General features: G+C 44.8%; 1 protein-coding gene across 6 annotated transcripts in view; it reads right to left on the bottom strand.

Moving 5' to 3' along the window:
- TNRC6A (trinucleotide repeat containing adaptor 6A) overlaps positions 1 to 27,062 on the bottom strand; it is an 84,442-nt gene extending 57,380 nt beyond the window's left edge. For 5 of the 6 annotated variants that reach the window (XM_075899924.2, XM_089769332.1, XM_089769334.1 and 2 more), the window contains exons 1-3: positions 26,861 to 27,062; positions 25,057 to 25,104; positions 12,011 to 12,124 (exon numbers count right to left, since the gene is read on the bottom strand). In XM_075899924.2, coding sequence (XP_075756039.1) covers positions 12,011 to 12,124; positions 25,057 to 25,104; positions 26,861 to 26,865 — 167 coding nt within the window. In that variant the 5' untranslated portion in view covers positions 26,866 to 27,062. The remainder of the gene's footprint in view (positions 1 to 12,010; positions 12,125 to 25,056; positions 25,105 to 26,860) is intronic. The other variant, XM_075899925.2, reaches the window with a different exon arrangement.
- Positions 27,063 to 27,314: the final 252 nt, after the last annotated feature.

Below are 27,314 nucleotides of genomic sequence, written 5' to 3'. Positions count from 1 at the left end.
AAACCACGATAATATATACTGTCACTCTGCATCATAAGAGGTAAATATTATTTTATTATGCTGTGTGTTTTAATAAGCCTATTTTCAATATGCAACATTAAGGAACAGAGATCCTTCTTCTACACCTGTGAAATTTAAAACAAACAAAACCTCCTTTGTACTAAATTACATAATTAAGGCTTATTCTTTCTAGTTCAGCTTTAATTCACAAGTCAGTGTTAGTTCTAAAGAGTCGGCATGATTCCAATGCTATTTAATCTTTATCTTCTGCTATGAATTAGTTCTGAAATTGAACTTTTACATGTTAGAGTTGCCCCCCCATCTTCTTTCAGACATAAAAGACGACAAATATTAGAAGAGCTGCATAATTTAATAGAGCTGGAGCCAGGAAATTCTTATATAAATTTCAATTTATTCTCACCTCCTTTATGGAACACAGAATGTTCGTTATCAATACATCTGTGCAAGGCTATTACTAGGTCCCTATCAAATTCACAGCCATGAAATTTGCTGTCCTCCCATGAAATCTGATCTTTTGTGCGCTTTGTGCTTTTACCCTTACCACACAGATTTCACGGGGAGACCAGTGTTTCTCAAACTGGGGGGTCCTGACCCAAAATGGAATTGAAGGGGGGAGGAAGGGATTGTAAGGTTATTTTATGGGGAATTGTTGTATTGCCACCATTCAGTGCTGCTTTCTGAACTGGGTGGCCAGACAGTGCCTGGCTAATGCCGCCCTGAGCTCTGAAAGCAGCACTCCATAAGCAGCAGCACAGAAGTATGGGTTGTAACCCCATGCCATGCCACCCTTACTTCTGCACAGCAGACCTGGGTGGCCAGAGTGGCAGCTGCTGACTCAGGGCTCAGCCCCCCAGACAGTTACTGCGCTGCTGCTGCTGGTGATGGCTCTGCCTTCAGAGCCCGGTTCCTGGTCAGCAGCAAGTGCTGCCCAACTGCCCAGCTCGAAATGCAGTGCTGACACCTGCAACAGTGCAGAAGTAAAGGTAACAGTACCACACCTAGCCCAAAAACCTTGTAGCTCCTTCCTCCACCCTTTCCCCTCCCAATTCCTTTTTGGTCCCAGACCGCTACAACTACATCATTATGAAATTTCAGATTTAAATAGCTGAAATAATGAAATTTACAAAGTTTAAAAAAATCCAATGACTGTGAAATTGATCAAAATGGATAGTAAATTTGGTAGGGACCTACCTATGATGTATTCTATTATCACTTTCTAGGCAGATTTAAAAACACTCCATTCTTGCAAAGTTAGAATGCAATTTAGTCCTTTGAACAAGAACAGGAACATCTGAATAGAAAAGAAAGCTGAAATTGAAGCAAGTACTCCTACAGACTATATGTAGCAAGAAAAGGTAAGATAATAAAGACAAACAGTAGGGTGTAGAGTAAACTGCAGGCCAAAGGAAGATTTTTAACATAGTAAGAATGTCAAAGCAATTGTATTGGGTCAGATTAGCGGTCCATCTAGCCAAGTATCCTGTCTGACAGTGGCCAGTGCCAGTTGATTCAGAGGGAATGAACAGAACAGGGACATTGAGTGATTCCTCCCCCAATGTCCAATCAACAGTAGTACCATAATCCAGTTGGCTCACAAACACAAAAAACTAACAAGAGAACTTTAAAAAGTACCGGATAAACCTAACAACAGAAAGAAAACAGTGGCAGCTACTTTCCAAGAACTCACCTGCAGGAACGGAAACTATTACTCTTTCATTTGCCCCAGGAGAGATTTAGTGTGTGTGTATTGGGGTGGGGAGAAGAGAAGTAACAAAACTAACTGCTACACAATTCTAGTGTCCCATAACACAACTTTATACTAAGGAAGTTTAAAAAGCCACTCAAGACACTGCGCTGCCTCATCAGCCTCTGAAAAGGTTTTCACTGTCCTTGGCTTGGAGTCCCGCCCTTGTGATACTTCCTAGGAGGGCTGGCATTGCAAGTGTACAAGTCTGAAAGTTTTCTTCTGGTCATCTCGAGAGAAAGAATAGTCTAGAATGCCGCTCGCAGCAGGCCGCCTTGTCGCTCCACTCTGGCTGAGGGCTGCCCCCTCCCCTGGAGCAGCATGGCTGGGAGAGCAAAGCAGTGGGGTCACTTTGCTTCAGTTCTTCCCCTGCCAGTGAGCTGGACCCCTGCTGCGGGTGCCAGCCTCTCTCCTCCCTTCCCCCCCAATTCTAGCCCATGGTCCCTGCACGCCTCCCCATCTTGTGGCAAGTCAGTTATGTGGTTAGGCTTAATTTGTAATGTACATTCAGATTCCGATATAACCTCTGCAAGGTAAAGACTGTCAGGACTTCTGGGCTTTGTCTCAGCTCTGGGAAGGGAGTGGGGCATAATGGGTTACAGCAGGGGGCAGACACATTTGGGTTCAGTATAAGACCATCAGACTGGCCATACTGGGTCAGACCAATGGCCCATCTAGCCCAGTATCCAGTCTTCCAAAAGTGGCCAGTGAAAAGAAAGGGTAACCAAGTTATCCATTCACTGCAGCCCCATTCCCAGCTTCTGGCAAACAGAGGCTAGGGACACCATCCTGGCTAATACCCATTAATGAACCCATCCTCCTGGAACAGGAAGGATAGATCCTCCCATCCTCCTTATTTTGTTCTTACTGGAACCCTGTTATAGTCTGGATTTTCCACCACCCCTTGGTAAAGAGTTCCACAGGTCGACTCTGAAGCAATTTATTTTCTTTTAAATCTGCTGCTTGTGTCATTGGGTGACCTTCTTGTGTTATGTTAGCGAAGGGGTAAATAACATTTCCTTATTCAATTTTTCAACACCATTCATGATTTGCTAGACTTCTAACATACCATCACCCTTTAGTCATTTCTTTTCCAAGCTGAAAAGTCCCAGTCTTAATCTCTCCTCACATGGAAGCTGTTCCTCACCTCTAATCACTTCTGTTGCCCTTCTCTGTACTTTTTCTAATTCCAAGATATTTTTTTTATAGATGGGGTGACCTGCTCCGCATGCAGTATTCAAGACGTGGCCACACCATGACTTTATAGAGAGGCAAAATATTTTCTGTCTTAGCTACTCTTTCCCTAATGATTCCCAATACTGAGCAGATGTTTTCAGGGAACTAGCCACAATGATTCCAAGATCTCTTTCTTGAACGGTAACAGCTAATTTAGAACCCATCACTCCGCATGTATGGCTTGGATTATATTTTCCCTATGTGCATTACTTTGCATTTATCAACACTGAACTCCATCTGTCATTATGTTGCCCAATCACTGAGTTTTGTGAGATTCCTTTGTAATTCTGCAGTCAGCTTTGGACTTGTCGTTTTAATCATCTGCAAATTTACCTCACTATTTGCTCCTTTTTTGAGATAATTTATGACTATGTTGAACAGCACTGGCCTCAATATAGATCTCTGGAGGACTCGACTATTTATTCCTATCCTTTGTTTTCTATCTAAGTGGAATACCCAGCAATGTTTTCATGATCATCTAATTACTTGAATGACAAGCCTTTTGTTAGCTTAATCACCCTGCCTCCCTCTGTTTATAAACAAGCTCCTTGTCCAGAACTGCAAAGCTGGGAGCAGCACAAGTTCTGCTGCAGTTAAGAGCTGCCTCTGGCATTAGGGCATGCCCTTCAAGCAGACTTAAAGGCCTCCGATCAGGACCCGCTGCAGTGCAGATCAAAGATAAAGGAGTCAAGGCAGGCATACCATAAGGCAGGGGTCAGCAATAATTTCTGCAGGAGGGGCCACTTAATGAATTTTGATACATGGTCACGGGCCGGTTCCACCCCCCAAAAGGGCTGAGGCATGGGGCAGAAGGAGCGGGACTGGGGACTAGTCTCCCCCCAGAGTTGTCAGGAGCTGGAGGTTTTCAATTAAACACACAGCAAAGGGCTTGTGGCTCCTGGCCCTGCTGTTACTGCATTGCCTGGCAGTCACCCAGGGTCGCGGTGGCTATTTAAAGGGCTCAGAACTCCAGCCTGTACCAGGGTAGTGCAATGATCGGGAGCTACTTAAATAGGATCCTGCTGCCTGAGCCACCTCCTGGAAATTCGGTGGCACAGGCAGCAGGCTACTTTTTAAGACCAAGGAACACCAAGGATTTTTTGTTGAGGGGAAAAAAGGGGGGGGCGCCAGCACGGGGGCGTGTGTGTGTGGAAAGCTATCGAGCAGAAAGAAAGCGGCCATTTTGAACACTGTTCGGCGCAGCACACCTCTGACTGCCGCACGGCACATGCAGGCCTGGGCTGCCTCTTGCCCAGCCCTGCCATAAGGTGAGGGAGGCAAGCTGCCACTCCAGTGGCACACCTAAGACAATATCCTCAGTGGTGACCCCACCTCCACTGTTAAGAGCCCCGTAGATACTCTGGAGGTGCTTGTAAAGGGGTCTAACAAGATGACTATGTTATTGATGAAGAGGTGGAGTCAGACGAGGATGTGGAACACCAGGTGGGGCTGCCCAGAAGGGCAGGCAGCCAGAACTGTTCTCTGCTCCTGAGGTGCCTTGCCAGTCTCAGCAGTTGCTCTCTGGGAGCAGGAAGCAGATGAGACACAGGGTAAGCAGCTGTAGCTTGTGCAGTGCAGAGGTCAGTTTAGAGCAGGGTTTCCCATCCTATGGGTCGGGACCCAAATATGGGTCTCCATTACCTGGCGACCCTTTTGAAATGTATCTCCCCAGGTGGCTCTTCAGGAGCCAGTCACACTTTTGAATTGCCCTGGGTCACCAATTCTTCCCGAATTGGCAAAATGTGTCCCCATCTGGAAAAGGTTGGGAACCGCTGGTTTAGGGTATAGAACTCTTGGAGGCTGGCTGTGTTTCTGTGAGCTGGACAGCTTCCTATGTAACTACTAGGTATGGAGGAGCAGGGTGCTGATGCACAGTGAGATGTTGTGGGAATCCTCCAGAGAGATCGCCAGGGAAGTTTCCTGGGAGAAGTCATTCCACCTCTGCCATGGGTTCTATGGCACAGCAGCTTTGTTCCTCCCCACTTTAATATACTTTCCTATAGCATTCTGCAATCACAGGCGACCAGCCGAGAGAGCACAACAGAAGCTGCAAGTATGCAGGAGATGTTATTTTGTAGCTTACCCTCAGCAGTGAGATGTGTGTTAGAAGGATCCCTGCCCGTGGAAAAGTGTGGGATAATTTTATAATTTGTTCTCTAGAATGCTGTAGTGAAGTGGTCTCCAGCGTTTTCATGCCCAGATCATTCTCTGAATTTAAGGGCAACCCAAGATTTACCCTAAGTTTGAGCAGCCAGCTATCAGTGCTGTCAGAGGAGTGGCTATTGGAATTGGGGATGCTTTGAGGCAGTACTTGGACAATGAGCTTATCTGTGGCAGAGGTGCTTCAATGTTACACTGCAGGTAGTTCTAGGAGGGAATCATGACATTTGGGACATTTACCCCACTAAGAAAATGATTAACATGCCTGTGCATGTACCGGTAGTGCTGCAATGTGAATTTGTAGAAAACAAGACAAAGATTTACCATCTTACCACCCAGCCTTTATTGTACACTCTTAGCATCAGAGATTATGCAAAGTACAGTATGCAGCTATGACCATGGGAATGTTATCCTTATTAAGGATAAGGCATCGTCAGTGCACCTTTAATCTGCCAAAGGCACATTCAACGGTCATCCTGCACCTCTTCAGCGTGTTACTGAACAGGCCCTTACTGCTGTTCAGGTATCCAGTGAAAGTTTGTGAGCAACGGCTATACAGGGTACGCCAGCTCTCCCATGATTACTGTAAGCATTTCAACATCCCCCACCGTAATCGTGTAATTGGGAAAGAAAATCCCCACTTGCAGCTTTCTGTACAGACCAGGGGTGGGCAAAAGGACCTCCGCGGGCCGGATCCAATTGGACCTGGGGGCAGGGGAGCGTGTGAAACTTCCTCCCGCCCTGCGAGGAGCATGCTGCACTTCAAAGTGCTACATGCTCTCGCAGGGTGGGAGGAGACATCACACGCTCCCCCACCCGCAAGCCCTGATTGGCCTGGGGGCAGGAGGAGTGCACCAAGTTTCCTCTGTCCCCTCCCCCCCCCCCAGCCAGGAGCGCACAGCACTCCAAAGTGCCGTATGCTTGTATGCTTGCACAGGGCGGGGGCGGGGTGAAGAAAGCTTCGTGCAGCTCCCCTAGCCTGGGGGCGGAGGGAGCACCTGAAGCCTCCTCCCGCCCTACCCCCACCCTGCGAGGCGCACGCGGCACTTCATAGTGCTATGCACTCCTCGCAGGTCAGGAGGCAGCTTTGGGTGCTTCCCCCCCACCCCCAGACCCCAACTGGCCTGGGGGCAGGGGGAGCGCCCGAAGCCTCCTCCCACCCTACCCCAACCCTGCAAGGAGCACATGGCAGGGTGCAGTGGGTGCCTAGTGGAAAGGCGGGGCAAAGGGGCTCCCCCGCCCCCAGACCAATCATGGTCTGTGGGTGGGGTAGCCCAGAAGTATCCTGGCCCCGCCCCTTCTGGGTGGCTCAGAGGCACTTCAAAAATTTTGGAAGTGGCTCCTGACTAAAAATTATTGCCCACCTCTGGTACAGACCGATGTTCCTGAAGACGCACACATCATGCACCTTCTGGGACTGTCCTGTGTTCATGTCAGCAAAACGTGCATGGTAATCCACAAGCACCTGCAACACCATGGAGAAGTAACTCTATTGATGTACTCTGTTGCAAGGTGGTCAGATGGCAAAACTGGAACACACATGCCATCTATCGCCCCAATATAATTAGGAAAACCCATTTCTGCAAAGCCATCTGCTATTTAAGGCATATTGCCCAGAGTCACAGTCCTTTGTAGCAGGATTTCCTTGCACACTTGCGTCGACGGAGGCATGTAGATTAGTTTATTCGAAAAAGGGAAATGAAGCAGCGATTTAAATAATCGCGGCTTCATTTAAGTTTAAATGGCTACCCCGCTCTGCCGATCAGCTGTTTGTCGGCAGATCGAGGCAGTCTGGACGCGCCCTGGTCGACAAGGAAGCCTTTGTCGATCGGCGCAGGTAAACCTGGTTTCACGAGGCATACCTGCACCGATCGACAAAGGCTTCCTTGTTGACCGTGGTGTGTCCAGACTACCCCGATCTGCCGACAAACAGCTGACCGGCAGAGCGGGGCAGCCATTTAAATTTAAATGAAGCCGCGATTATTTAAATTGCCGCTTCATTTCCCTCTGCCGATCTGTCTAATCTACATGCTTCCGTCGACGGAGGCATGTAATCTAGACACACCCTTAGTTCTTGTGTTATGAAAAGCGTAAATAAGGAAATAGTATTTGCTTTCTGCATATCGGTCAGGATTTTATAGACCTCTATCATATCCCTCCTTAGTTGTCTCTTTCCCAAGCTGAACAGTTCCAGTCTTACTAATCTCTCTTTTTATGGCAGCCATTCTCCATACTATTTTGATGCCCTTTTCTGAACTTTTTCCAATGAGTAGCAGTATACACTGGAGTTATACATGGCTACTGCTTCTTCCCCATCTTTGATATCGTCTACTAACTTTTCAAGTGCAACCTTTGAGTGCATAAAGCTCCATAGAGGTACTAACCATGCTATTCGTCTAGGACGGAAAAGCAGACTGGAGAGTTAAATAGCTATTTTAATTTTTATGGGGGGGAGGGTAGAGATGTTAAGGACTAGTAGACTAGTCGAATATTCGATAAGCAAATGCTTATCTGATAGTTCACTAATCGCTCCCCCCTCCCCCCCCCCGCTGCCTCTATCAGATAGAGGCAGCAAGGGGGAAGGAGGAAGAAGAGGGGAGTATTTCAAAGCGGCAGCATTGTGTGGAGCCTGGGATCAGCTGGGGTCTCCTTTGAAACGCTGCAGTGGCATTTCAAAGGGGCTGCGACGCCCTATCGACTAATCAAATAGTTGGTACAAAAATCCATCGACTATTCGATTAGTCAGTTACACAATACTTAACATCCTTGGTAGAGAGCATGAAGGGATAAGGGAAAAGAAGGTACTTTTATTGAAAGTTTACCAATTAGTTAATGGTACTTTACTTAACATTAATCCCATTTCTCTCACTTGTAGACTCAAAATTCAGCTTCATTCACCACATAAGACTTTATGGTCTATTTAAAAGGTCTATTTAAAGGTCTATTTAAAAGGTCTTGTTAGTCTTTAAAGTGCTACATTGTCCTGCATTTTGCTTCAGCTACCCCAGACTAACACGGCTACATTTCTATCACTATTTAAAAGCACTGAGGGGAAAAAAACCAAGTCTTTTAAAAAGAAGATGTGTACTAGCCCTCTTAGACCTTTTCAACATTGCAAAACCAAAGTCTGGTTGGCTGTTGTCTATCATTAAACATTTTATTTTTGCAGCAAAGTTACATGCACTTAGGCTTGGCAAGCTAGTTAATTGACCAGCCAAATAATGTTACTTGATCACCTACTTGGCCATGGTAAAATATTCCCACCAAAACGCTGTGATGCAGGTGGAGGCCTACATTTCTAATTGTATCACTGTGCCAAGTGTTAACAAGCCTACTGAACTGTCTTGATCACTTTACTACCTGCTGTTCTGTCACCTGTTGGGAAAAAGGTGAATTAATTGAAAGATGAGCATCTTGATTGTCTGGAATTCTCTAGTACAAACATTCTATGTATGTATGGATATCTTCATTTGTATACCTGGCCATGAAAGCACATTAAAATGATGATAAAGGTACAGAGAAGTCAATAAAGATGAAGAAAAATGCTTGAAGAGTTGGCCAGCTTCCTATCTAGTATAAATGCATTTAAAAATTACTTTTACAGTTGCTTTGTTTGTTTTATTTCACTTTCATTTTCTTTTGTTCAGTACTGAATATTTAAAAGCATAATTTAAAATATTAACTTAACATTGTTAAAATAGGAACCTACTAGACAATATAAAGTCTTACTCTTTTTCACTATATTTAACCATTTCTGACATATTTGACCAGTGTTTGACCGGCAAATTGATTGTGTATTTTTGGATTTCTCAAATGTCCAATTCTATACACAACTATGAAACTCTGAATTCTAACAGCAAAACAAGGTGTGTTTGGTTTTTTAACTTCAATAAAAGATAAAACTACTTACTGTATTTTTAGTATGCAAATACAGAAGAGGGAGAAACAGGAAAATCAGATACCAAACAAATTCCTATGCAAGCTACTAGGGATGTCAATGTGTACCCGATTAACCCTCATGGTTACAGACTGCTGCCTGTGTGCCAGCTCCCACAGAGCCACCTGCCCTCTCCCCTCTCGCACTGTTGCCTCCCACAGCTGCTCCTGCTTGCCCCACCCACACATAAAAATGTGTAATCGCTGAAATTGTCAGCGGTTACATGTTCACAAAAACAAACATTTTAACATTCCTATAAACTAGGGTTGCCAGATGTCCGGTTTTGAACTGAACAGTCCAGTATTTGAGCTTTCTGTTCAGGAAACAAATTGAGAAAATAGAAGTGAGAAAAATATAAACGTCTGGTATTTTCTAAATAAGGTGTAATGTAGATTGTGATGCAATGTCAAGTGTGTCCGGTATTTTTGTTGAAACCATCTGGCAACCCTACTATAAACTGGTGATACACCCGATTTGCAGACTTAGAAACTTTGAACACCCAGAGAGCCAGCTGTGGTGCTGTATCACTAAGGAAATAGGACTTAAAATGGAGACCGATTTCATAGTGTTTTATAGGGAAGAGTCACACATGCTTTTAACCTGGTCTGCTGCTGAGAATACTGCAGAGTTTCAGCTGTGATGGCAATTCACATCAATATATTTCCTACCTGTTGCTAAGCTAGAACCAGGGGCTCCATGCAGGTTGTCTGTTATTTAAGGCAGTGCCTAAATAAGCAATACTAAAAAGCAGCTTCTCTTTGTGGGTACCTCAGCTTGAGAGAGCCATTATGTTCAAGAATCCTGCAGAAGGTTCCAGCCTTTGAGGTCAAGATCACTATTACTGCTGCACATCTGAGTCCCATCTCTCAACATCTTGTTGAAGAATCTCTCAGCTGAGGCAGAAGGCCAACTTGAACTTTAAAGTGACTCTCCTCCAAAATGGAACAATGCCACTACAGTGATCTTTAAACTTGATTGCTTGAAAGCACTTGGCATGGTAATACATTTCCACAGCATTTGAAAAGAAAGGAATGTTCTCAAGTTTCAGAGTACTTACAATTTCTCTTATTGTGGGCTGACCTATACATTTTCCTCAAATCCAGGTTTGTTTTTTAAAACTATTAGTGTGACAACTGAACAGTTGAATCTAGAGGGTAAAAATGTATCTTGCCCATATTTGGGAGGGGTGGGGAGAAGTGAGAGGAGGACAAGAGAAAGAGAAAGTAATTTCCCTTTCCATTTGTTTTTAATTTGTTTCCATAGAAGTTCTTTAGGGCAGGAATCACATGCACCTCTGCATACAGGTACTAGCACACCTCTAATACAAGTATTAATTAATAAAGCTACTATAAGACAAACTGTTTTCTTTTCAATGCTGAATGTGCCACAATCACCACCTTCCAAGTTGCTTTATTAGAAAGCTTTCTCCTTCTGAATCAAGCTTAAGATCTTGCCCTCTTCACTTCTTATTCCCCCTTTCATAATCCTCCCCCCCCCCCCCCGAGATTTGGAACAGCATAATTTTCTTGTAGCTTCTGGCAGAATGTTGCACCAAAAAAAATCTACCAACAATCGACAAGTTTCTGCATACTTTGTCAACAAACAATATATAACTAAGCCTGTTTACATAATTTTGGCAATTTATTTCAAAATGTCTGTCAGCAAGTATGTCTAACAATACAGACCATAAAAAAATTCTGTTTTTTTTTTTTTAAAGCAAATACATTTCTTACTAGGCACGTTAATACAGAACATTGTGTAATTCATTTAAATTACAATACAGAACCGTATTTCCTGCACCTGTCAGAAGCAGAGTAAAAGCTTGGGGGGGAATGAGCAGTAACTGAGGAGCTGAAGGAGAGGGTAGGAGCCCAGAAGTGAACTTGGAGGCTGTTGGGTGGGTGTGTGAGAAGGGTTTCTTTTGGGAGGGGAAACTGTTAGAGTTGTGAAGCTTCCCCCCCATGCAGACCCTGGCTGACCCCAAGCGTCTCCCATTCAGTCATGCATATCTTCCCCATCCCTGCACCCCTCATCCACTTGGATCTTTGCAGCTCCCCCCCTCTCCAGGATCTTCATTGTCACCTCACTAGCTCATGAGCCCTGCACAAAATTTATACAAGGCAGGGGAATTCTGCACATCTGTGGACAGGCAGCATTCCTCCAGTAGTGTCTTGTGCACTAATCAACTTCCTTTCTATCCCTTTTAGGGTGCCCACTGCAAACACTTGTGAGCAGGTGCGGTGTGTTACATGTGCACTATATCTTAGACTGTCAAAGACTGGGCTCTATGTGCTTTGGAAAAGCATAGGTGAATAGTTTTAGCATTCTTCCCCATGTGGAAGTACAATGCAGTACAAAATCTTCTCTCGCAATCTTGCTGCCCGCTGAGATTTGAGAGTGTGCTGTTTCTACTTTCACATGAGTCAGCTCAGGTTATTACCTTCTCTTGTTTCTTTATGCTCTTGGATAATATACATGGAGATCTCACAACAAAGGCATGTCTAGTATGCATCTTCACTTGACCCATGCACGTCCCAGGCCTGTGCTGGATCATAAGGGTGAAATAGAGCCATTCTGAGCTTTACACCCATATGATTTGGTCCTAAGTCTGGCTTAAGGAGACAACTGCTTTGCCATAAAGATAAGCTTAGCAATGGCAGAAGACCGATATACGGATTCATAAGTCGCACATGCTCCTCAGTGTCAACACACCAGGTAAAACAGGTGAAGCTACAGAAAGAGGGGCAAAGCATGGAAAACAAAAATCACACCGATTCTGTAACCACTACGGGGCACTTTAAATGAGAGCAGCTCTTACGCTAGTCTAAGAGTGGGAGATAATGATCCACCATACAGCTGTAGTGGAAACAGGACAGTTAAAAGTAGAAATTTAAGCCACATTTGTACATCACCTTTTACTGGCATACTCTGCATTTCTGGCTACATCAAAAGCTCTTGCCCTGATCTTCAGTTGGACTTGGTTCAATGTATTTATTTTCCAGCCCAGGCTATAGTTGCTATGGCAGCTAATGAAGAAAGCACACAGGTCAGAAGCCAGTTTATTCTAAGAAAACTAACTTTTAGATAGTATCAGTAGCTTTTGTTTTTCCTAGCATAAGAAATACATCTACATTTTACTTTCTTTTGCAGAACAAAATTAAAATTCACTGTTAGTTCAGCAAGGAAATACTGCTCTATGATCTCCCTTGAGTACAAACAGCATTATGTAAGCCACCTTTCAATACTGCATGATGCCCACCTGATGTGCCTGTCTATTCCCAAAGTATATTATACTCTAGTTACAATATTTGTATTACCCTGGCAAATTTATCTCAAAGTATTGGAGAAGTCACTAATTAACTCAGGGTTTTGGACCAGAATTTTTTAGTTCTGTATCATCTGCAAAGATCACTGATTTGAAAGGTTTTAGGAAAGCAATATGGAGTAAAATGCATGTGCATTTTAAAGAATGAGCTTCACACTGAATATGATCTTCAAAGCAAAAGCATTCCAAGTGTGGAAGTAGGCACAACAAAGGTGAATGAAATTAGTCAACCTGGCTCCAAACCTGCTGCGCTTATATTAAATAACATCACTATTTTATTCTGACACTGACTCTCATCTTGAATCCTGATGACTAATGCAGTACTACAGTAAGAATGTTTGCCATAGACTCACTTTCAGTTTCTCCACAGTAATCCTAAAATTAAAAAACACAACTTACACACTTGGTTTTTATCTATTTAAATAACTGATTCTGGAAGCCACAGCCTTTGAGAAACTGCCATGTGAGATCCCATTGACCCTCACATAACTTCTCTAGCAAAGAACATGTAAAATGTGTGCCCCATCAACAGAAGAAACTTAACATGCATCAGAACCCAATAATGTTAAAATAAATGGCAAACTATTTTTAACGTTACTTCTCAAGAAATGAAAATATCATCACAACTATTTCCCACCACAACTCCAGATATGAATAGCTGGTAAAATCCAAAGAGCACTTTGCAGACAAAGAACTATATAAATGCTAAGTGTCATCTTCAGCTTCATTACCATCTATGTACGACAAGAAATGCCACAGAAAGTATGTTTAAAGAGCAGGATATAAAGCTAAGCAGCAAACTAGTTTCTTTCATCTGATCACATTTCTCCCACTTAATATGGCAGAGGTGCTCAGAGAAGCTTTATAGGAGTATGTATTCTTGGACCTCCCAGCTAAGGCATACAAAAAATAACTCAGTGTATTTAATTTTGGTCCATAAACTCAGGAGACATATCAAAGCAGAATTCTATTATTTTCCCCACTACACATCACTAAAATGCATGTATGTATTCAGGATGTGAACAAGTACCTGTTTAACCAGGGAGCCTGGGTGCACTGTTACACACAACTCCACCCCCGCTGCCTCTAACAGAGGCGGGGGGGGGGAGGGGGGAGAGAGAAGGAGGGAGAAGGAGGAGGAAGTGGACATTTACATAAATGCATTTTAACACCCCTAGTATGCATGCATGCAGGAGGGATGTAAAAGCATAACCACTTAACTGATAAGCCTGGGCTAATCAGTTACTGTTCACGGTTATATGCAGACTCCCATCCTGCTCCTGGGGAGCTGGCTGCCACCTCATGCTGCTGGCTCTATCACAGACATAGCCTGTGTTGAACAAAGAATCAATCATTCTGAATTTTCTTTTACCTTATATGAATTGGGGCTGCAGGTGGGAGCCAGCTTAACTGTGCTGTGGGTACCTGTAATCGGTGAGATTTCAAACTATTACAGGGTTAGCCAATTACAAGCTTTTTCACATCCCTAGTATGTTTGTGGAATTTTCTTTTCCTACTACATAACTGGATTAATATGTTCAAAGTTAAGTGGGCTTAAATGAAATGCAAACCTTATTTTTCAATTTAGATCAACTGAACATGAAATATCCAGTCTGTATCAAAGTCAAATTTCAGATTGAAGAAGAGACCTTCCATTTGAATATGTCTTAAAAAGACAACTGAGAGCAAATGCAAATAGATTTGCCTTTCAGGAGGGACCCTTTAAATTTGATGATTATACTCTGTTTGAAGAGAAACAGGAAGCTGCTACTATTCCGCATAATTATGAGTACACAGAGTGCCAGATAAGCGTGGCAGTTAATTTAATTCCAATTGGACAATCAGATTTCTGTAGCCTAAGTAATTATACCTCGCTCAGCATAACTCCTGTTCATACAAGTAAAAGAAAATACAAACGAGAAGTCAGAATGATTGGCTGTGTTCAACCCAGGCTATGCCTATGCTACAGACACTACAGCAATACAGTTATGGCTGCAGCTGTGCTGCTATGCTGCAGACACTTGCTACTCCGACAGGAGTTTCTCAGCACCGTAGATAAATCGCCCCCTCAAGAGGTGGTGGTAGGCCAACATAAGAATTCGATATGGGGTTAGGTTAACTGAACCTGGCATCTCAGGGGGTTGGAATTTTACATACCTCTCCATGACCTAGCTAGGTCACGTTAAGGTAAAGATCAAGCTATTGTCAAAGCACCAATGGAGTCTTCCCCCATTCTAGGCAGTGTCTACACTCGGGGAGATACAGCACCACAGAGGCGGGGTGGCAGTTTTGCTGATGATGCACCGCAGAGTAGATGCTTCTGACATTAACAGAAGGGGGTTTTCTGTTAGTGTAGCTAGGTTGATGAAATAATTCTTCCATTGATCTGGCCACATCTACACCACGGGTTAGGTTGGCTTAACTATGGCATCCACACCCATTAATGACATACCAATTTCTCAGCTCCTGGGCTGATTTCTGGCCAATAGAAGCTGAGAGATTTGCTGGGGCAGGATGCAAAGCCTCCCTCTGCAACACAGAGAGCCACATGGAACAGCCAGCCACTTTGAATGGTCTGAGGCTGTTTGTAGGCAGGGAAGCCTGCCTGAGTGCACTGCTGGCCAGAAACTGCTTCAGTAAGTGCCTCCCGGCCAGAGCCTCTCTCTAACTCCCACCCAGACCTCCATCCCAGACCCCGCACTCCCCAATAGGAAAGTGCAACTCTTGACTATTTACCAAAATCTTGGAGTGGCCCCCATGAAAAATGACTGCCCACCCCTGCTCAAGAACCTCTGGGTAGGAAAGTCCAAGTATAGCATAACCACATTCTAGTTTTCCATCTGTAGAAACAGGCATATTTACCTAAAGCCCTCGGAGACATAGTGAGGATTCACTAGTTCATGTCTGTGACGCTCTAAATGGTATTATTACAGAAAAAGGAGATGTTATTCAATAGGAAGCTTGAATTTTTAATCGTGAACTGAGATATTTATAGTTGGGAAACTTGCACCTGAGTTCTGTATCATTAGTGCAGACATACAGCTGCACTATCAGGGTTTGTACTAGGGATGTAATAGCGTAGTTGATTAACTGATACGGAAAAGCTTACAGGTTAATGCTACAGACTACACGCATTTCCTTCTTCCGCCAGTAAATATTTCAGCAGGCTGGCCTGCAGCCTGGCTCAGTCCTGGCTCGCACTGGGTCCGGGATCTACCCCCCGTTTCAGCTCTGCATTTCAAGTGTATTGAGAGCCGGGCAGACAGGCAGCCTAGCTCAGTTCTGACTTGTGCTGGGTCCGGGAGCTTAGATCCACCCCTAGACAGGGGCTGCTACCACCCCGTGCTGCTGCCCCTCTCTCAGCAGCAGAAACACAAGGCAACAGGCAGCTGGTTTGTGTGGAGAGCTGTTTTTTCAATTGGCTCCCTTCGCTTACTAGCTCTCACATGGCACCCCGTGCTGCTGCCTTTGATACAGCGGCTGCTGGCCCCGCCCCTGGGGACTATAGAAGAGTTGACTAACTGATAAAATGTAATGAGGTTACTCGACTATTCAATTAACCAATATTGAACATCCCCAGTTGGTACATATATTTATCCTGTAGCAAAATACTGGAAAAGTGCAGTTCTTGAATACTGTTGATTTTAGTACTGATGTGAGACCTAGCAGCTTTGTAGGGACCAACTGTAACTATTCTAATGGGCAATATAGTAATACATATGAATTCACTTAATGCTTTTTGAAAGAATACTACGAAGGCTGGCTGGTGAGCCAAAATTTATCTGTGTCTCCTTCAGTTTAGGGGGGTTTCCCCTCCTTTTCAGAACAAATGAGTCATTTTACTAGTAGCATAAGTTATCCACCACTCTCCTAACTTTATAAGAAATGAGCCTGCATGTGTGATAGACAAATGAATTAAGGAAGTTCAGTTTTGAGCATCTAAAGGGTTATGATAAACAGAAAAAAAATTCTTTCAGATGAAATTGTAACTGACAGTGTATGCCTTGAGGGTGTTAGCATTACCTCAGTGTTCAAAATACGTTCAAGTTAGGGACTTACAAGTCAAGCAGATGACAACAGAAAGAACTCTGCCAAGTCTACATTAAAGCCACATTAATCCCACAAGGTGGTGCTAGTTCATTTCAAAAGAGTCTGCTAACATAGCACCAACAGATGTGTTGAGAAGCCCTTTACCGTGATGGAATTCTAACACTGGTTTAGCAGGTTCATTGAGAGCTACTCCAAGTGCCACTAGCGTACACCTCGATATAGTGTTCTCATTCTGGGAGTGGGAGTGAGAAAAGAGATGACAACTTAACTCCCAGCCACTCAAAGGGTCAGCCTCTCAGTGGCCTTGTATTAAACTTCCTCCGACAAGAAGATATGTATTAATCCAACACCCTCGCAGGATCTAGAGCAGCCTACACGTCAGTACGTAACACACTGGATATACTGCTCTGCAAAGCTTATTCTGAAGCATTCCCTAAATGCAGTATAGCAGACCTCTCAGACCCGGTCACTAGAGTTGACTTGCCAGTAAACTAGACACCCTATGGAAATGGAAGTAATCAATCACACAAACAAACAGTACTGCCTTGGGGCTTCAGACCCGGGGCTTGGGGTTTCAGTAGGGGTATGAGGTGGGGCTCGGGGCTTCTGACCTTTGGCAGCACCCGGGCTCAGGCCTTCAGCCCCACAGAGGGGCACAAACTCAGTGCTTCAGCTATGGAGAGGAGGGGTGTTGCAGAAAGGAGAGCAGGGGGAATGATGAGTGCTCAAGGCAGGGGGGTCCTTGGAGCTTGACCCTTGGGAGCACTGGGTGCAGGCTTTAGACCAAGGGGAGCGCTAGGCTTTGAATCCACGAGGCTGAAGCACACTGTCAGCTTCAGCCCTGTGCGGGCTGGCAGGGCTCAGAGCTTTAGCTACAAGGGGAACGCTGGTTACAGCCCCAGCACTCCCCAGGCCCAGATCCCCAGCACTCCCTTCCCTGCTGACCTGGGAGAGGAGCCACAAAGCTGACTCCTTGAACCCCTACTCCCACTCTGCCTCCCATCATGTGGCTACAGCCCCACTACCTTGTAACCTCTTGTTCAGAATGATAGCACCTGTCATTCCCAAGGTGTCTGACGCTCAGAGCCTACTGTAGGACATTTTGCTTTCAGTTGCACTTTTTTTTTAAATATAGTTTTCCTAGCTTCTTTCGGTAGATGGTTTTCTAGTTTACAAATAATTTGCCTTTTTGCCAAAATACCCAATATTAACTATGTCTAGCAGGCCACCAATACTGTCCGTTAACCTAACGCCACTAATATTTTCTTCATATTTTTAAATTACTGAACAAAGTAAAATTGAAAAGGCCTATTCTACAAGCCAGTCGAATTACAACTCTCTGGAAAACATGTAATTCTGCAGAAATAAGATACGTGATTAACTGGGAGCTAACACTATGGGCTGAACTCACAGCTCGGTCTGGACTATGACCAGACAAAGGGTACTGCTATATTTTGGGTTCAAAACGTGATACCAGGCGCCTCTAATATTATTCTATTCATAGGTCACTGACACCTTTTTGCAAGGATGCGCAATTCTCTAAGATCCTGGAGGATCCTTTCCTCTCACACAATTGAATACTGAGAGGAGTGAAATCTGCATATGAAACAATAATGCTGTAAACTTGAAAGCTAATTAATTCAAAGAAAACTGAAAATGAAGAACTATACTGGTCAACTGAGTCCCAGGGCACAGATTTCTGGACTATGCTACCACATCTCTGAAACTGCCTCCCCAGCTCCTGCCCCCGCATATCCACAAAAGGGGGCAGTGAAAGTAACTACATACAAGTTTTCAAACAGACTAAGGTTTCTTGTGGCAAGTTACAAAGCAAATTGAAAAGATTTTTCCCTCTCCAGTCTTTTTAGTTATAGTAGCTGAGGTGTAACTCATGACAGCAGATGTAATATTTTCAGGCATAAGTAAATCATTTGCGTGACATAAAATCTATATTGAATCCAAAATTTAAATTTCTGTATATCAAATCATTCCATTATGTAGACCTTACATTCTGGATATTTCTCCTATGCATAAACAGTCTGACCTAGATTTCCAAGGTTTATGGGTTTCCAAAGACACTGTACAATGAGTGGTCTTACACAAGCTTTGTATAGAAAGTAAAAGGTTTTGGTAACAAAGTTAGTTGTAAGAGGCTTTCAGAGTCCAGGGTCTAGCCCAGCCACAACATCTACGCTGCTATTTTTAGCCATGCAGCTGGAGTCCTGTGAGCCCAAGTCAGCTGACCTGGGCTCAGACTCACTACTGCAGGCTTTTTGATCCTTTGTAGATGTACCTTAAGGCTCAGAGTGGGGATTTAGTATGATGCTTTTGGACTATGTCTGATGGGACAGCTGATCTGAATTAAAAACCAGAGTCACAGAACCAGGACTGGGTTGCAACTAGTGTAGACCAGTTGTTCCAACTGTGATCTTTGGAATGGAAGCAAGCAGGGAGGGATGGGTGCTTTGCTGTAATTTTGCTTTTTTGTTTGTTTTTGTTTCCAATAACAAAATTATTACTTCAAGTTAAAAATGCTGTGGATTTATTTTGAACCATTTACCCCACACTCTCAGTTCCACAAGATGGCTTGGGAAATAAAACATCTCTTCCCCAACAAAATACATGGTGATTTCCTAAATTAGAAAAAGCACAAGGTATTTGGACTGACTGTAGAGCATCCACCACCCTAGTGATTTCAAATTAACTATTTATTCAGTGCTCACTCCTTAACAGTTTTCTGATTTTATAAAGATTTAACTCTTCCACTCTAGTTTTTAGGGACCTAGTCTTCAAATTAACAATACACAGCTGTTGCTCGATGTTCTGTTGCACATTACTTGTTCAACAATATAGAAGTCAGTGTTGAACATATTGAATAATAGGTGATGTTTAACAATCCCTTGCACAACAGTAAAATGTGTAGCAAATTGATATGCTAATCAGAGTAATTCAAAACATGAACTATAGCTTACATGACGGAATGCTAATGTGTGATATTTAGTCTCAAGACTCAACATTCTGAAGAGGGTGTGCAGACTGTAAATTGAGATCCTTATCTGAACATGAAAATAGCTATGTAGAATAGGCCAAATTTTTATTTTGAATCATAGTAATTATCATTCAGTCTGGACCAGCAAGATGCAGTAAGTTTTAACAAACTTCCATCAGCAAAAATGTACCGCTATCCTGTCTGTAAACCAATATCAATGCTCAAGAGCTTAAAATTTAAGATCCCATATTGTGATCATTGATGCACTTAACTTTAGTTACTGTATTTTATTTTTAGGAATGTGAACAGTCACATTGGCCCTGTGCTGATGGGGCAAAAGGTGTGATTTGTAATCAAGCTAGTTCTGCCTAGTTAGTTTAACACTAGCAGCTCAATCACTTTACTTTGTAGCTTCTGTGAGCCTCATTATCACACATGCCAGAGGGTCCTTGAATTCTTCCATTCCACACCACAAGCTCCCTGTGTGCTGCCACCTCATCCACCTCTTTGCAACTGCCTCCCAGCACCCCCCTGCCAGGGGTTCTGCGTGAGCTTTCATTTCCCCATCCTCCTATGAAAGGGTCTCCCATTTCCCCCACAGCACTGGCTCTCTGCAACCCCATACTAAAGACTGTGTGCAGCTCCCCAGTCTCTACCCCATCACCATCTGTCTGGGAAATAAATCATCCAGGGTGCCAACATGTTAAATTGTCAGGGTGGGCAGGTAGGAGATGGAGTATTCTGCTGGAATAGTGACAGAGATGCAGCCGTGTTAGTCTGGTCTAGCTGAAACAAAAGATAGGACTGTGCAGCACTTTAAAGACTAACAAGATGGTTTATTAGGTGATGAGCTTTCGTGGGCCAGACCCCCTTCCTCAGATCAATGCTGGAAGACATTAATGGGTGCCATCAGCCAGGTGTTTGAGCTATCCACGATTGTAGAGGTAGTGTGAGGCTGTCTGTTGTAGTGCTAAACAAATGGCCAGTGCTCCATATGTGCCTCATTTCCTCCATCTAAACTAATAGAATTCTAGCCACTGATGCCAAGACCATTCCCTGAAATTCTGGATTTGATCAGATGAAGCTCTCAGAAGTTATTAAAAGTAAGAGAAATGCCACCAAGTGGAGTGCATGGCCTTCGCAAGCTTGGCCTGATTGTTATCATACAGGCCAATCTCTTCTATCCTTGTTAGCCTGACAGCATTAAAAGGACTTTCCTATCACATTAATCTAATGATAGAAAAAAATCATTTTGATCAAAGACAGGGTTGCTGACTTGAACATGACTTCTCACATGCTTACACCTAAGCATGCGTATATCTGTTTGCAGGATGGGCCCCTCAGACAAAATACGAACAAAAGCATGGAGACTAAGTAATAAACAAATTAGGAACCTGTATTTGAGAGGCACTGCATGTCTAATTAGCTCCATGTTTTAGACTAGATACTATGTCTTTGAAATGAAGGACTAACGTTCACAGGCTTTAAGAAAGAAACATATCTTAGTGGGGAACTTGGAGGACTGTGAGACATAACATAAAAGAGCAAATCCTGAAATGAAGAGTGGGTGTCCATTCTGTTCCATTTCAAAACCATACCTGTGGTATTTAACTTCATTCCAGACAACAGGAATGTTTTAAACACCTGGCTTTTCAATCTAGCAAGGGTTTGCCAAAACAACCACCACAATAATGAAAGGTGCTTGCTGAATGGGCATTACTTCATGAATGAAAATGAAATGACCTATTTGTGTTAAAAAGCTCACAACTGTGGACAGCACAACAGCAGTTATTGAAATGTTAAAACTTTTAAAGCAGGTGGGAGTGGCATTTAACAATTAAGACTTCCTTTCTGGACTGTTTTCTTTTTCATTCATCTATACTCAGTGCTCCAAATTCCCCTCCCAGCTCCAACTATGAAATCTTTACACCTCACTCACTCACCCACCCTCCCTTCTAGTCATCTCCCCTATCTTCAGACTGCACAAGGAGAGACAGCAACAGCAGCAACTCCACTCTTGCCTACAGATCCCACCCTCTGCACTTCCTCCTCTCCGTTTTTTTTAAATCCTCTTTTTGCCAGCAATTCTTGCAACAATCTTACAAAACAATTATAAGCCACATTGCTTTCCCAGGACTGAAAACTTATTAAAAATACCTTCAAATTGAAAAGCTTCTGAGGGATAGCAGAGTTAGTCTAAGTGGAAAAACTTAAAAAACAACAAATAGACTTGCAGCACCTGAAAGACTAACAAAACGTGTTTGGTATCATGAGCTTTCGTGGGCACAACCTACTTCTTCAGATAATGCGGGTTGTGCCCACAAAAGCTTGTGACTTCAAATTGAAATTAGAGATCAGAGAGCTCATATACCAACTGAAGCTCCCACAGTAGGCAGAATGTTTCCTTTTAAAACAAATATCTTAAGTATTCATTTATTAGCATCAATTAATTAATATGTGTTGGGCAAAAACAGACCGGTGGAAGTAGGGGCCTGAATAGTTCAGTGATTACCAAAGCCCAAGAAAGATGAAGCAAGAATAAAAATTTTGAACAAACATAAGAGAAAATTCAAACATTGCTGTATCACAACAATCTGAAAACAAAGGCTTCTACGTAAAGTTTTAAGAAAACAGAGATAAGATCAGGTTTCCATACTGATTTAAAGTGAAATCTAAAACAATAAAAGCATTGTACATTCCCTGCTAACCAGACCACAGTGTCTGAGTGAGATTTGTCAGAATTATGTAATGATGAAATAGTAAAATAGTAGCTATATAAAAACAGTCACTTGATATATGAACTAAAACTTGTTTACTACTTGCTCATGTTGAAGCCTATCACTTCATTGAGGTTCTGAATTACATTTGGCATCCATTTAAATTAATTACAGGACTCAAACATAGCTGTGGAGTTAACTCAAACTCCTTTTACTAAGGTCAGGTCTGAACAAGAATCTTTTGCCAGTACTGCAATTCCAGATAAAAGTGATTTTTATAGCATTTTATACTGATAAAAAAAAACATAGTGCTGACATCATTATACCAATACAGCTTATATTATTTGGGGAAGTGTTATAAGCTGTGCCAATAAAAGCAAATTTTTGCCAGAAGCTGCATCTATCTTTTGCTAGTGTGGACTGGAAATTAGTGTGGTCACTCAAATGTTACATACCGAAATTCAAAAGTGTTTTGCTAAGAAATAGTCCTCTTGATAAATAACCTTGCATAGCAGACAGAAATAATTGTGTGACCTACTAAGTAAAGTTAAAATGTGTCATACTAAATTTGTATCCAGGCTACATAGCATGCAATGAAACTCCCTTCATGATTGAAGCCCAGATTTGCTGAGTAACATTAAAGGCTTCAGCTGAAGACAACTGCTATTTAAATACTAACTTGAAAATCCACTCTAGAAAGGTCTTCAATGCTTACTGGCGTTCCAGTTTTCTATACACTCTCTTTCTGGCTAGCATGTGGCATTTAACTTTACTTGATAAAAAACACTATTTATGTACATAAGAACAGCCACACTGGGTCAGACCAAAGGTCCATCCAGACCAGTATCTTGTCTTCTGACAGTGGCCAATGCCAGGTGCCTTACAGAGGGAATGTACAGGTAACCACCATCAAATGACCCTGTCTCACATTCCCAGCTTCTGGCAAACAGAAGCTAAGGGCACCATCCCGGCCCATCTTGGCTAATAGCCACCGAGGGACCTTTCATCCATGAACTTATATAGGTCTTTTTTGAACCCTGTTATAATCTTAGCTTTCACAACAGCCGCTGGAGTTCCACAGGCTGATTGTGTGCTGTGTGAAAAAACTCTTCCTTTTGTTTGTTTTAAACATTCTGCCTGTTAATTTCATTTGGTGAGCCCTAGTTCTTATGTTATGAGAAGGTCTAAACACCACTTACTTAGTTCCTCCACACCCATCACAATTGTTTAGATCTATATTATAGTCCCCCCCCACCTTAGTTGTCTCTTTTCCAAGCTGCAAAGTCCCAGGTTTATTAATCTCTGAACTGAAACTTGAAGGTGAACTACATGAAATAAATAAAGAATAAGAAATTAACTTCATTCTAGCAGTTGCACTATGGTTTTGGCTGAATTTTAAAACATTCAACGTTCCCTAGCAAAAGCCTTTTTGGGGTCTAATTGAATCTACAAGCATCAGAGGGGTAGCCGTGTTAGTCTGAATCTGCAAAAGCGGCGAGGAGTCCTGTGGCACCTTACAGACTAACTGAAGGAGCATAAGCTTTCGTGGGCAAAGACCCAATTCTTTTAAAGTGGGTCTTTGCCCACGAAAGCTTATGCTCCTTCACTTCAGTTAGTCTATAAGGTGCCACAGGACTCCTCGCCGCTATTGAATCTACAGTGATCAGAAAAAGGAAAATCAAAGAAGAAAAAACACAGGTCAAGAAATGCAAGGAACGTTTGAAGAATTTGCAAAAGTATCATCATACGAGAACAAGATATAAGCAAGAAATAATATCTTGAACACAAAAGTGAAATATATACTTGTATATACTTCATATTTCCATAAGCAGCTGCTATAAGAATTCCCACTTCCCAGGGTTTTAAATACATTAGGACATAAAAATCTCTCACTAATGGCAGATTCAATGCCTTCACTCTTTGATATGAAGAACATAAGGAAATAAGAACTAATAGTTACCTCATAAGATGCAGTTTACACTAAATTCAAGGGGAAGGCTAATACCTTTACTACAAAAAACTACTTGACCAAGCATGTTTGGAAAACAAAACAAATCCACCCTGCATTCATTTGTGCAATTCTAAGGGTAACAAAGTGGAAGAGAAAGCTGTATTAAACAAGAGATTTGAAACCGTGAAAAAAAATCTTATTGCAAAGGGACACATTTTGTATTTACAAAGTTTTCATTATAAAATTCAATCTGCAATTATATAATTAATGAAAAAGGCAAAGGTGTACAGTAGGGATGTTAAAATGAATTTAATTAATTAACCATGTAACTGCTGAACATTTCAGCGATTACACGGGGGAGGGGGTGACAGGTGGCCGCAGCGTGGGGGGGGGGAGGGAGAAGAGGGGCGCAGACAACTCCACTGGTGCAAACAAGGAGCGGAATCCTGTCTGCCTCCTACTGCTGCTGGATAGTGGCCAGGAGGTTCTCGGAACCAGTATGTGCAGGGAGCCTATGTGTAACCGTGAAGGTTAACCGATGAGCCCAGGCTCACACAGAAGAGCTCTGTGTGAGCTTGAAAGCTTGTGTCTCTCACCAACATAAGTTGGCACAGTAAAAGATATTATCTCATCCAAACAGTCTAATAGCCAGAGATCAAAACAGCTACAACACTACATACAATTATTATACTCAGGCGTATGCAGCAGAGCAGGCTTCACTAAAGTTTACCTCAGCAAACATTATTTTCAATGGAAAGTTATCTATTGGAGAGCTACAATTTTAATTCAACAATTTTTCTATCAACTAGCATGAAATTAAAGCTCCAATCAGAGTCAGAGCTGGCTTTCATGAAGGAAAAAAAAATAGAACTTTAGGCCCACCCTTGTCCTGGAACCATAAAAGTAGATTCAAATGCATGTCTTACCTGCTTAGTTTTCTTTCAACTTCTTTGGTAGCTTTAGCTTCCAATTCTCTGGAACAGAAAGGGATGTTGGTTACCATGTCAACAGAATTGGAGAATATAATTGGAGTGGGTTTAAAAGACATGCTGATCCCCATGTGTTGGTTCCTCATGGGGGAGAGGCAAGCACTGGTCTCTGAATACTGGTCTTTCCATAGGATTTTATCTCAGAATGGAGGTAGAATAGGAATGGGGAAAACATACAGACACCAATTAATTTGTTTCTCTCACACCCTTAAAACCTTTTGTTAAGCCACAAAAAGTGATGAATCTTTCCCATTAAAAAGGGACTAGGAAAAACTGTGCTTAACCCTGTTAACCTAACAAGACTCAGAAGGCAAGATACAATCAGAGACCAGACTTTGAAATAGGGACAGACAATAAAGACACATGAACAGAAAAGATCAAACCTTCAACTCAGTGGAAAACCAGACCCTGGGCAGGGGATTAAAACCCAAACATAGCCGCCAGGTCCATTCTGGGCAAGAGACTGACGTATTTTATCCCAGCAAAAGCCAAGATCCATTCTTTTTTATACTTTGACAGCACTTGTTTAGCTTGGACGATAATGAACTACCAATGCATAGAAGAGCGTCTGGCTGGCCCAGGCTGACAGCTGAGTTGGGGAGCAGAGAACACGCCCCCCAGACCACAGCCACGCTTTCTGGCCGGCTGGGAAGCCCTTCTGCAGCGCTGACTAGAGACACTCAAACGGCTTTAACCAAGTTACGCCCCAGCTCCAGCGGCAGCCGGGCCGGAGAACTGAAACCCACAGAGCGCACCCGGCTCCGGGCGGACGGTAGCGCCCTCCAAGGCCGCCCGGACAGGAGGGCGCCTCAGCCCCCGCCCCCGCCGCTGCCCCGCTAGGGACCCCCCCCAGGCCACGGAAATAAATCGAGAGGGTCCCGCTCCGCGCCATTCATCGCCCCCTCCCCGCCCCCCAGCCCCGCGCCCCTTCCCCCCAGCCTGGCAACCCTCGCCGCGCCACGCCCCCTCCCTACAGCCCCACATCCTAGCATCCCTCCATGCTCGAGGCCCCCTCCCCTCTGCTCCGTGCCATTCCCCAGCCCCCCAACCCCGCATCCTAGCGCCCCCCCGCTCCGCGCCATTCCCCAGCCCCCCAACTCCGCATCCCAGCGCCCCCCGCTCCGCGCCATTCCCCAGCCCCCCCAACCCAGCGCCCCCCCGCTCCGCGCCATTCCCCGGCCCCCCCCCCAACCCCGCATCCCCAGCCCCCCCAACCCGCCCCCCCGCTCCGCGCCACTCCCCGGCCCCCCAACCCCGCACCCAGCGCCCCCCCGCTCCGTGCCACTCCCCGGCCCCCCCAACCCAGCGCCCCCCCGCTCCGCGCCACTCCCCGGCCCCCCCAACCCCGCATCCTAGCGCCCCCCCGCTTCGCGCCATTCCCCAGCCCCCCAACCCCGCATCCCAGCGCCCCCCCCCCGCTCCCGCCCCCCCCCCCCACCCCGCCCCCCCTCCGGCCCCCCCCCCCCAACCCCGCATCCCAGCGCCCCCCCGCTCCGCGCCACTCCTCGGCCCCCCAACCCCGCATCCTAACGCCCCCCCCGCTCCGCGCCATTCCCCGGCCCCCCAACCCAGCGCCCCCCCGCTCCGCGCCATTCCCCGGCCCCGCATCCCAGCGCCCCCCCCCCGCTCCGCGCCATTCCCCGCCCCCCCCCCGCTCCGCGCCATTCCCCGGCCCCCCAACCCAGCCCCCCCCCCGCTCCGCGCCATTCCCCGGCCCCCCCGCGCCCTTCCCGCCGATCACCTCATGTATGTAAAGTGCTCGGAGTCCGGCCCCGGATGGCTGCGGCCCGGGCCCGGCGCTGGCGCGGCGGCTCTCTAGGAGGCCTGGGCCCAGCCCAGTGGAGCTCGGGGGCCCGGCAGCTGCTGCTGCAATGTCGCCGCCATTTCCTGCCTCTAGTCCTAACCTGGCCGGGTCCGGCGCTGGCCCGCCGCACCGGAAGAGAAACCCCGCGGGGACACCACTTCCGGGGCACCAAGCGCTCCCCTCCCCTCCGCCAACATGGCGTCCTAGCAACCCGCTAGCAACCGGGAGGGCAGCGCGCGCCCCTCCCCGCGAAGGCCGTGGCTGACCGCCCCCCATGCGGGCACAGCCTGGCTTGTGTCCCGCCGGCAGCGAGGCCGCCCCCCGCCCCTAATAAACCAGCGACCCCTCGGAAACCGCCCGCGCCCCCATGGCCGGGGCAGGCCCCTCAGCG

Source organism: Pelodiscus sinensis, chromosome 15 (assembly GCF_052426305.1).
Source record: "Pelodiscus sinensis isolate ZL-2025 chromosome 15, ASM5242630v1, whole genome shotgun sequence".
Classification (NCBI taxonomy): domain Eukaryota; kingdom Metazoa; phylum Chordata; order Testudines; family Trionychidae; genus Pelodiscus; species Pelodiscus sinensis.
The sequence above is the reverse complement of the archived record's forward strand: the minus strand, read 5'-3'. Positions and strand labels throughout refer to the sequence as shown.